Source organism: Mustela erminea, chromosome 10, assembly GCF_009829155.1.
Source record: "Mustela erminea isolate mMusErm1 chromosome 10, mMusErm1.Pri, whole genome shotgun sequence".
Taxonomy (NCBI): domain Eukaryota; kingdom Metazoa; phylum Chordata; class Mammalia; order Carnivora; family Mustelidae; genus Mustela; species Mustela erminea.
In genome coordinates this window covers 85,707,073-85,718,749 of record NC_045623.1, presented here as the reverse complement: position 1 = coordinate 85,718,749, position 11,677 = coordinate 85,707,073, and the positions used below count along the sequence as shown (strand labels likewise).

The 11,677-nt window shown below is 46.8% G+C and overlaps 1 protein-coding gene across 1 annotated transcript in view; it reads left to right on the top strand.

The window, feature by feature from the left end:
- The first annotated feature begins 636 nt into the window (after window positions 1–636).
- The window catches only part of HDAC1 (histone deacetylase 1), a 32,954-nt gene continuing 21,913 nt past the window's right edge, over window positions 637–11,677 (top strand). The window contains 3 exon segments of the mRNA XM_032301602.1: window positions 637–875; window positions 7,405–7,512; window position 7,624. Coding sequence (XP_032157493.1) covers window positions 823–875; window positions 7,405–7,512; window position 7,624 — 162 coding nt within the window. The 5' untranslated portion in view covers window positions 637–822.

Genomic DNA, 11,677 nt, shown 5'->3' with positions numbered 1-11,677 from the left:
TGTGTTCCCTCTCTCGCTATCTATGAAATAAATAAAATTTAAACAAGAAAAAAAGGCAGGGTTCTGCACCTTCGTTAGTGTCTTTGCTGCACAGTGGGCATTCACAAAATCTGTACTATTGAAAGTTGGATCTAATTACTCATTGTGTGACTCTGAGCAGGTCACAGAGATCTGAAGTTCATTGTCCGTATCCATAAAATGGGAATAAAAAGCCTCTTCCAAAGCTGCTGTGAGCAATCGTTGAGATAAACGTCGGTGGAGCTGTTGCACAGTACTTGGCCCACAGCTATTTTCTTTATCAGTTTATCTCTCCCTCTTCCAAACCCACGTTCTAATCCATGTTTAGCCGTGTCATCAGCTCAGTGACCTTGTGCAAGTCACTTCCCCCCCTCCCGCCTCAACCCCCCACGTAGACCTCCTCTGAGTCTCTACAAAATTACAAAGTTGGCTTCTGATCTCCAAGCACGCTTTCCAACACCAAAATGGGACGGTGAAGTGTACGGCTCTGCTTTCTTCCCCCGGGACTAATGGTACGGTCCCCGGGCAGCTCCCCCACCCCCCTGTCGCAGACCTTGGTACAGGCCCAGGGGGCCCTCGGCTGCCTCTCTGGGCTGCCCTTGCCCCCTGCCGAGTTCCGGGCGGTCCCTGCGCAAGCTGATTGGCTGGATCCGTGCCCGGGCTGCGCGGCTATAGGTGAGCCCGGGAGGGGACGGGCGGAGCGGGCTGGAGGCCCGCCCCCTCCCCCCTGGGTCGGACGCTGAGCGGAGCCGCGGGCGGGAGGCCGGACGGACGGACTGACGGGAGGGACGGGAGGCGAGCAAGATGGCGCAGACTCAGGGCACCAGGAGGAAAGTCTGTTACTACTACGACGGTGAGCACCGTGCGCGCGGCGGGGGCGGGGCCGGGCGGGATCCGGGAGAGGGAGGCTGAGGAGATGCGAGCGGGGAGGCTGGGAGAGGCTGAGGCGTTGGGGAAGGGCTGAGAGAGGAGGCTGCGAGGGGGACGAGGCTGAGAGAGGAGGCTCAGAGAGAGAGGCAGAGGGAAGAGGCTGAGCGGAACGAGGTCGAGACTGAGGGAGGAGGCTCAGAGGAAAGAGGTCGGGGGAGGGAGGAGGCAGGGGGAGGAGGCTGAGAGCAGGAGGTCGAGTCTGAGGGAGGAGGCTCAGAGAAAAGGAAAGGAAGTCGAGGCTGAGGGAAGAGGCTGAGGCCGAGCGGGGGTCTTTTGGGGAAGCCTGGGGTAACTTGATGGAGGGAGGTGGGATTCTCAGGAAGCCTGATGGGGAGAGTTTGAGTGGGACTCCTGGTGGGGAGGCTGAGTCTAAGGGGGGGAGGCAGGATCTGGCAGAGAAGGGTGCAAGGATTTGTTTCCCTGCCGGGAATACAAAGGTCTTCCTCTGCCCCTTTGCTTCCTCACCCTTTTTGGTGAGGGTCCTGCAGGAGTCACCACCTCCTGTCACCAGCCGCCCCCCCCCCCCCCAGTCTCTGAGCTGGGCCTGCAGTTGCTGATGGGAAATGGGGCTCCTGGGCTTGGAAGGAGAAAGATGCAACCTGTTAAAACAGACTTTTTCATTCAACAGAAGCCTGTGGAGCAGCTTACTCTGTACTAGGGACGTTTAGGTGCTGGGGCCATGGGGCTGATCAGGTCACTTCTCATCTTCCCTCAGTTTGGAGGGGGAGATGGGCAGTGACAGAATTGCTCTTCAGTATCATGCTGGGATAAAGGAAAACTCAGAGTGTTTTGGGAGCGCAGAGTAGAGGCACCCAGCCGAGTCTGTGGAGTCTGGGTGGGAGGTGCCATCTCAGTTAGGACCTGAAGAACGGGAGTTACTAGCCAGGCCCAGGGATGGCAAAGATGACATTAAGTTTAGAAGTAAGGGAGAGGACAGCATTTTTCAAAGACAGCAGATATGTGTATAGTATGGCTGAGACATAGGTTTGAGTGTAGAGTGTAGAAAGTCAGGGAACAGGCTGGAGGGAAAGGTTGCAAGTGATGAGGCTGGAAAAGTAAATGGAGACCAGATCATGAAGGGCTGGGCACTCTGTCTTAAGGAAGCTGAACTTTTTTCTGAGTGCACTTGTGAATCATTGAAGTTTTATGCAGCCTGGTGACATCATCAGACTTATACCTTAGAATTATCACTCTGAGACAGAAATTAAGTATATAAATGTAGGGGTAAGGAAGAAGGCAAGGATCCCAAACTCTTGGGTTGGGTAGTTTGATGTGTTAGGCTATATCAGTTGGTAACTTTGGGTTTTGTATATTTTTTTTCTTAAGATTATATTTATTTATTTGACAGAGGGAGAGCATAAGCAGAGGGAATGGCAGGCAGAGGGAGTGGGAGAAGCAGGCTTTCTGCTGAGCAGGGAGCCTGACTTGATCCCAGGACCCAGGGACCACGACCTGAGTCAGAGGCAGACGCCCAACTGACCGAGCCACCCAGGTGCCCCTGGGTTTTATACTTTTAAGAAATACTTTTTGGGAGATATCCAAGTAGAAGCATTCAGAAGACTGTTGGCCATTCAGGTCTGCAGTTTAGTAGGAATGAGAAGAGAGAGATTTTTGGTAGTTTTCAGCATACAGATGGTAATTTTCGTTACAGAGGGTGCGATCAGCCAAGAAGTTGTACAGAGTGGCAAGAGAAGAGGATCCTTGGTGGAATTCTAAGGAAGCAGACTGAGGAAAAGTCTAGTGCTTTTCGTGCTCCGTACTCCCCTGTCATAGTGCTTGTCGCTGTCTATTGGAATTGCATGTGGACTTGTTCATTCTTCTTAGACAGTAATCTCCTTAGGGAATGGGGTCGTGTCTTACCTAGCTCTGTATGCTCAACCCCCAGAACAGTGCCGTGGTCATAGTGGGCTCTCAAATACTTAAATTGTACAAGGGGAATGTAAGTGAACCAGAAAGTCTTTTCTTTGTTGTTGTTTTTTTCTTTAAGTAGGCTCCGCACTCAGCATGGAGCCCACCATGGGGCTTGAACTCATGACAACTGTGAATGAGATCAAGACCAGAGTGAGATCAGGAGTCAGATGCTTAACGGATGAGCCATCCAGGCACCCCAGAAAGTCTTGGGTTACAGTAGCCAAAAGAAGGTGGGAGTGGCAACTTGTTGGCAAGAACTGTTTCATGTGCGCAGTTTCAGAGTGAAGCTAGATTGCAGAAGATTGAAGAATGAATGGATGGCTGAAGAGAAGACGTCATATTGAACCCTTTTCAAAGGAAGCTTGGTTGGGGCAGAAAGAAAAGGTTGTTTATAAAAGGGGATGTAGTGGCTGAGAGTCGAGCATATTCAAAATCCGAATGTAAAATAACCAGAGGGAGTGGTTGAAGATACGGGAGAGAGGGGCTGGTATTGATGGAGGTTCCTGAGGAGGCCAGGTGAGATGGAAACCAGAGCACAGGGAGGGACACTAGACTTTCCAGGGGAAGTTTCTTCGTGATGAGAGGCAAGGAAAAGTTCAAGTGGAGGTACATTGGATGGGGAGAAAGTTGAGGGAGTGTTCAAAATGAAGGAACTGGAGTATTCTTTTTCCTGTGAGTGGTGGAGGGCAGTTGGAGGAGTAGTCATCTCAAAGAAAGATAGCTATTAAGTAGCTGTTGTGAAAGAGGGAGCTAGGAAAATAAATTTGGAAGGACTCCTGGGCAGTGGTTAGGGCACATTTGAGGCTGGAGCCTATGACTTTGTGGCCGTATCAGTTTACACAGTTGTTGTTGTTTTAAGATTTTATTCATTTAACAGAGAGGGAGAATACAAGCAAGAAGAGCAGCAGGCAGAGGGAGAGGGAGAAGCAGGCTCCCTGCTGAGCCAGGAGCTGGATATGGAACATGAGGGACTCGATCCCAGGACTCTGGGATCATGAACTGAGCCGAAGGCAGCGGCTTAACGAACTGAGCCACCCAGGCATCCCTGTTTGCACAGTTTTGTGATCTCTACACCTTAGTTTAAAACGAAAAGTGAAAAGACCTTAGTCTTTAGACAAAGAAGACGGCTTACTTTTTGAAAAACTGCTTGTGAGTTTTGCAATGAGGTCACTAACTTGGGACCCACACTTAGTTCTGCCCCCAGAAGCTTTGCAGTATTGGGCAAGTCACTTAACCTATGTAGGCCTCAAGTCACTGTCCTATAAAACTGATAAACTTTGAGAAGAGTGGGGAAAAGCTCTCTAAATTATAAAGGTAGTATCTAAATAAAAAAGATGATTTCTTTTCAAAAGTCAGCAACTGGATTAAAAGCTGTTAGGAAAAGGATGGTGCCTCTGTACCCCACCCTCAGGGGCACCCCTAGCCTTCTAGATAAGTTATCTTAGTTCCCCCAGTCTTAGCCTTGGCTGAGTTCAGGTTTGATAGGCAGGGGAGTTGCTGGGGATTAAGGCCCAGGCGAGAGACATGGGTAAGCCAGGAATCCAGTTACGTAATGGTAATGGTCATGTTACTGTCTGCCTTCAGGTTGGGTCAGCATCAGGATGTCTCAGCCAATGCCTTGAGAACCTATCCTACCAAATCCCCATGACTAATAAGGTGGTCTGAGGGTCTCTGGAAATAAATTTCCTCCTGCCTTCTCTGCTACTGCATCTCAAAAGTCTGTGTCTGAGTGAGACAAGGGTCCCAATTGAATGCCCCAAATACTGCATTCTGGCTCGTGGCTCTGGCTGAGAGCACGGTTCTTGCTCTCAGAGGCTTCACTAAGATTAAGAGAAGAGGGTAGAAGGACATGAAGTGAAAACTAAGGAAATTTGAATAAAGCATGGGCTTTTAGTCAATGATACTGTGTCAGTGTTGGTTCATTAATTGTAACAAATACTTCTTATTTTATCACGTAGAATGCTGGTAATAGGGGAAACTGCTTGTTGGGTATCTGAGAACTCTCTGTACTATCTTTGCAAATTTTCTATAAATCTAAAATTGTTCTAAAAAGTAAAGTCTATTAAAAAGACAGAGAAGGGACGCCTGGGTGGCTCAGTTGGTTAAGCAGCTGCCTTCGGCTCAGGTCATGATCCCAGCGTCCTGGGATCGAGTCCCACATCGGGCTCCTTGCTCCGCAGGGAGCCTGCTTCTCCCTCTGACTCTGCCTTCCACTCTGTCTGCCTGTGCTCGCTCTCGCTCTCTCTCTGACAAATAAATAAATAAAATCTTTAAAAAAAAAAAAAAAAGACAGAGAAGAAGGTGAGATCCCAAACATCCAGCTGTTCAGAAGTTTCCCATTGTCCCTGGCCATGTCTATGACGAAGAGGATTGGAGCATAGTTTGGGTGCTCTTGGTGGCGTTCCCCACAGTGCATGGCTCCCTGGTAGAAGCAGACTTCCTGCTGGGCAGGGAGCCAGATGCGGGGCTCATGTGGGGCTCCATCCCAGGACCTGGAGTTCATGACCTGAGCCAAAGGCAGATGCTTAACCATCTGACCCACCCAGGCACCCCTCAAAACAAATTTATTAAGTGCTATATACAAATGGAGAGGAAACGACCCTTTATTTTTTTATTTTTTTTAAAGATTTTATTTATTTATTTGACAGACAGAGATCACAAGTAGGCAGAGAGGTAGACAGAGAGGGGAGGGAGAAGCAGGCTCCCTGCTGAGCAGAGAGCCAGACTAGGGCTTGATCCTAGGACCCTGGGATCATGACCTGAGCCAAAGGCAGAGGCTTAACCCTCTGAGCCACCCAGGTGCCCCATGATCCTTTATTTTGATCAGGAATATGTTTGGCGCTTAAGCTGGGCTTTGTAGTATGAGGATCGTCAGAAAAGGAAGGACATTCCGGGTCAAAGGAACAGTCTTAACAAAGGCGACTTGGGTGTGAAGGTGAATGCCATGTTCAGGATGCTGATAATCATCTAGTGTGTTTAGAACAGAGCCTGGCAAATTTTCTGTAAATGTCCCCATAGTAAATATTTTTGGCCTGTGTGCCATGTGGGTGGGTCTCTGTGGCGACTGTTTATTCAATTCTATTATAATGTGAAAGCAGCCATAGACAATATTTAAATTAATGGGCATGGCTGTGTTCCAATACAATTTTATTTACAAAAAACAGGCAGCCTGTAGTATTTGGCGCAAGGGCCATAGTTTGCCTACTCCTGTTTAGAGCAGAGAGCTGGGAGAGGGAGAGAGCAGGAAAGAGATAGGGCAGATAGTTTGAGTTGAAAGCAGAGGAACCAATTAGAAGTCTATTGTTATGAATAAAGCAAGAAATGATGAGTTTAGTGCTTTTATTTTTAATTTTTAAAATTTAAAAATTAAATCAAATTAATTAAATTAAAATTATTTATCTATCTATAAATAAATTTTATTTATTTATTTATTTGAGACAGAGAGAGGGGGAACACAAGCAGAGGGAGTAGGAGAGGGAGAAGCAGGCTTCCCACTGAGCAGGGTGTTCGATGCGGGGCTGGATCCCAGGACTCTGGGATCATGACCTGAGCCAAAGGCAGAATGCTTACCGACTGAGCCACCCAGTACCCCAAGAGTTTAGTTTTCTTATCTATAAAGTGGGAATAATGCTCGTGTCCTAACTGTTTTACCAGGTTATTGTGAGGATCTAGTAAGAAAATGAATGTAAATGTGCTTTAACTCCATAAAATGTTATAAAGTGAAAGAGGTGAACTCTGACTTACAGTGATTTTGAATAGTAATGGTTATTCTTCTGTTGTGGGCGTGACTCCTTTGGAGATATAGTGAGGTGAGTCACCTCACTGCTGCTATTCTCCTGTAGCTTTGGAATGGATCCATCACACTGTCTAGTGTCTGTGGGCTTTAAGTGCTGGCCTTCCCAGGGTCCCCTGCTTTGTTTGTTTCTTTTTTTTTTTTTAAGATTTTATTTATTCATGGGGCGCCTGGGTGGCTCAGTGGGTTAAAGCCTCTGTCTTTGGCTTGGGTCATGATCTCGGGGTCCTGGGATTGAGCCCCGCATTGGGCTCTCTGCTCTGTCTCTCTATATCTGTCTCTCTGCCTGCTTGTGATCTCTTTCTGTCAAATAAATAAATAAAATCTTTAAAAAAAAAGATTTATTCATTTGAGACAGGTACAGAGAGAGAGAACAAGAGCAGGGAAGAGGCAGAGGGAGAGGAAGAAGCAGACTCGCTGCTGAGCTGGGAGCCTGATATGGGGCTCGATCCCGGAATCCCTGACATGGGGCTCCATCCCAGAACCCTGACGTGGGGCTCCATCCCAGAACTCTGAGCCGAAGGCAGACAGTTAACCATCTGAGTCATGCAGACACCCCTGTTTGTTACTGTTTTGTTTTGTGTTTTTTGTTTTGGAGTTACTCTTCCTTGAAGTGGGTGAGAATCTTGGAAACTAGAACGAAGAGAAAGAATTTGACTAGGAGATGGTTATAAAAAATTCCTGGATTCTCCTGGAGTGTGTGTTTAATTTAACTGTGGTCACTGAAACTGCCTCTCTTTCTTCTTCAGGAGATGTTGAAACTACTATTACGGACAAGGCCATCCAATGAAGCATCACCGGATCCGTATGACTCACAATTTGCTACTTAACTATGGTCTCTACCGAAAAATGGAAATCTAATGTGAGTTTACTGGGAGCCCCAACCACTGCCCTAACTCCCTCAGCTCTGGTCATATGTTACTCATCTCATTTTCAAGAAACTACGCATTCATCAAATGTGCTGCGCGCACTGTTACAGTGGCAAGACACTGTAAATGATAGAGATTTCTGTTTTTAAAGGTTTCACTCCAGTGCTGGAAACTGATAGGTACACAAATAAATTATATTATGTTCTGTAAGTGCAACAATTAAAGAACGTACAAGATGCAGAGAAAATGAGAAGTGAAGGAGGAAGGGAGCCTTGGAAAGTTTCCAGGAGGTGCTATCTGAGCAGATTTTTAAAAAATATTTTATTTATTTTTTTGACAGATAGATCACGAGTAGGCAGAGAGGCAGGCAGAGAGAGAGAGAGGAGGAAGTAGGCTCCCCGCCGAGCAGAGAGTCTAATGTGGGGCTTGATCCCAAGACCCTGGGATTATGACCTGAGCCGAAGGCAGAGGCTTTAACGCACTAGGCCACCCAGGGTTCCCATGAGCAGAAATTTAAATATTGAATAGAATTTAGCCTGGAGTTTAGGAGGGGACTGATGTTCTAGACCAAGGGAAGACTGTAGACAAAAAGGCAAAGAGGTGAGAACAATGTGGTGTATTTGGGGAAATTATAAGTAGTTTGGTGTTTAGGTAGTGCTATAGTGTAAAGTGTATAGTGTGAGCGTACCTAGAGCTGGAGAGGTCAGCAAGGATTAGATATGCTGTACTATGTAATAAACAATTCTAATGGATTAGGATCAAAAAATTCCAATGCCTAAAAAAAAGAGTGATCAGGACTGTTTTGAACCAGACAAGACTCTGATTACTAGAGAACATAGATTCTCTAACTGCTTAACTTGGTTCCAGCTGGTTTTTGCCACCTGCCCATTTTTACTTAATTAATTAGTTAATTGAGATTTCACTTATTTATTTGAGAGAGAGCATGAGCAGGGGGAGAGGGAGAAGCAGACTCCTCACTGAGCAGGGACCCTAGGATCATGACCTGAGCTAAAAGCATACATTGAACTTAACTGAGCCATCCAGGTGCCCCCACCTACTGGGTTTTAGAGAGAAGCTAGAAATCCACTTTATTATGTAATATGGGACCTGATCTCAGAGCCTGAGATCATGCCTTAGCTGAAACCAAGAGTTGGATGCTTAGTTAACTGTGCCACTCTGGTGCCCCAAAGATCTACACGCACTGTGGGGCTGGAACTCAAAACCCCGAGATCAGGAGTCGCATGCTCTACTGCCTGAGCCAGCCAGGCATCATCGGGTAATGGATTTTAAATCAAAGAGAGATAAAAACAGGCATGCATTGTATCTTTATTTATTTATTCATTTACTTAAAAGATTTTATTTATTTGTTGGGGAGAGAGAGGGGGAGGGAGAGGGAGAAGTAATCTGTACACCCAGTGTGGGGCTAAAACTCACAAGCCCGAGATCAAGAGTCACATGTTCCACCAACTGACCCAATCAGGGGCCCCTGGGCATGCATTTCAGAAGCAGGGAAGCCAGTTAGGAGGCTGTTGCAAAGATCCAAATGTGAAAATAAAGAAGGGCTGGGGGCCCATGTTACCTTATGGTTAGAGCCCAAGAGTCAGTGGTTAAAGTCTGTGCCGGCAGCTTAAGTAACCTAGCAACAGCAGTATCCATCCTCACCATTCCAGAGACTGAAAGGAGATGAGTCTTCTGTGATGTCCTTAGAGCCACTGGAGGCAGCTGGGGAAGCGAGGAGGGAAGGTAGAGGAGCAGACAGACATTGGGATCAGAGAGCTTTTTCGGGTGTGAGAGGCATCTGGGAATGAGAAACATAAAAGGTAGCAGACAGAGGTTTTGAGGGACTCGAGGGAGCAGACTAGCAGCTAGATACAGAGAGGATACCTAAATGTGGAAGAGCGAGCACCAAGACCTTGCGGAGCTGCCTCGTCCGCATCTTTACCACGCTCATCTGGCTCCAGCCTGCCTCCTTTCCTGCCACTCCCCTCTCAGAATCCTCTGAGTCGGCCAGATGGGATTCTGCTTCTTTCCACCCTGTCCTGACTGAGAGGATTACTGACTCTGCCCAGTCATATTTTACTCACCTTCAAAAGTCACCTCAAGCCCTATTTCTTTCTTTCATTCGGTAGATTTTTATTGAATACTTATTATACCCCAGGGACTATATTAACCTCCATGAGTGATATTGAGATATTAAAAAATGGATCCTATCTTCAAGTGAGAGGAAAGATAAACTAACAGTTATTGAAGACTGCTTAGGTGGTAGGCCAGGGCTACCTGTTAGTTCATGTAATCCTTATAGCAACCCTAATGCATAGATGAGAAAACAAGGTCAGAGAGGATAATTAAGGTGTTCAAAGTCACATAGCTGTTAACAGATGAGCTAAGACTCCAACTCAGATCTCTCTGGTTCCAGAGTCTTTGTGTGTCCATTTGTCATTTGTCCTTGTCCCTCTTCCTAAGTCACAACCCTGAGATCAGGATCTGAGCTGAGATTAAGAGCTGGATGCTTAATCAGTTGAGCCACCCAGTTGCCCTCACAAGCAATATTTTAAGGAGAAGTCTAGAAGTAGATGGTTTCCGGACTTTTTGGTAATGTCATAAGGGATCCAGCTCAGGCATCTCAGCTTATTGATTTTTTTTTTTAAAGAGTTATTTATTTATTTGACAGACAGAGCTCACAAGTAGGCAGAGAGGCAGGCAGAGAGAGAGAGGGAAACAGGCTTCCCGCCAAGCAGAGAGCCTGATGTGGGGCTCCATCCCAGGACCCAGAGACCAGGACCCGGAGAGCCTAAGACAGAGGCTTAACCCACTGAGCCACCCAGGCACCCCATTATTGATTTTTTTAAAGAAAAGATTTATTTTATTTATTTTAGAGAGAGAGCAAGTGGTGGGGGGAAGAGGCAAGGGAGAGGAAGAGAGAGAATCTCAAGCAGATGCCCCGAGTACCGTGGAACCCAATGCACGGCCGATCTTGTGACCCATGAAATTGTGACCTGAGCCGAAATCAAGAGCTGGATGCTTAACCAGCTGAGCCACCCAGGTGCCCCAGCTTACTTGATTTTATCCTTTTGTTTTTTTACCTTGAAATCCCATGATAGCTGTCTCAGCTGCAAGTATTATGTCTTTGTACAACAGAATACAAGGAGGAAGGGAACAAGAGGCAAACAGATCATTCTCCACTGTCCCTATCCCACACTCCTTTTTTTTTTCTTTTTTTAAAGATTTTATTTATTTATTTGACAGAGAAAGAGATCACAAGTAGGCAGAGAGGCAGGCAGAGGGAGAGAGGGATGCAGGCTCCCTGCTGTGCAGAGAGCCCTATGCAGGGCTCCATTCCAGGACCCTGAGACCATGACCTGAGCTGAAGGCAGAGGCCCAACTCACTGAGCCACCCAGGCGCCCCCACACTCCCTTTTTATTAAAGAGAAAAACCCTTCTGAGAAGTTTCCCAGCAGATTTCCCCATAAATCTCACTGGGTCATTTGCCACCCTTAGACGATTCACCAGCCATTGGCTTAGACTAATCACATTCGGTTCCTTTGGCTGAGTCCATGAACACCCAACCAAACTGAGATCTGTTACCAAGAAAGGAGAGAATGGCTCTTTGGGAAGCATCTAACAGTGGCTGTCATAGAAACAATAATGCCTTATTAGAAATTTCTTCATCTGTACGTATTATTGTAAACTTTTATTTATTTTATTTATTTATTTATTTATTTATTTTTTAAAAGATTTTATTTATTTATTTGACAGACAGAGATCACAAGTAGGCAGAGAGCAGGCAGAGAGAGAGAGAGAGAGGAGGAAGCAGGCTTCTTGCGGAGCAGAGAGCCCAATGCGGGGCTCGATCCCAGGACCCTGAGATCATGACCCGAGCCGAAGGCAGCAGCCCAAACCACTGAGCTACCCAGGCGCCCCTATTGTAAACTTTTAAAGCAAAATTCTAGTATAATCTCTTTCTTAAATCTCTAGACTTCGGGGCGCCTGGGTGGCTCAGTGGGTTAAGCCGCTGCCTTCGGCTCGGGTCATGATCTCAGGGTCCTGGGATCGAGTCCCGCATCGGGCTCTCTGCTCGGCGGGGAGCCTGCTTCCCTCTCTCTCTCTCTCTCTGCCTGCCTCTCCGTCTACTTGTGATTTCTCTCTGTCAAATAAA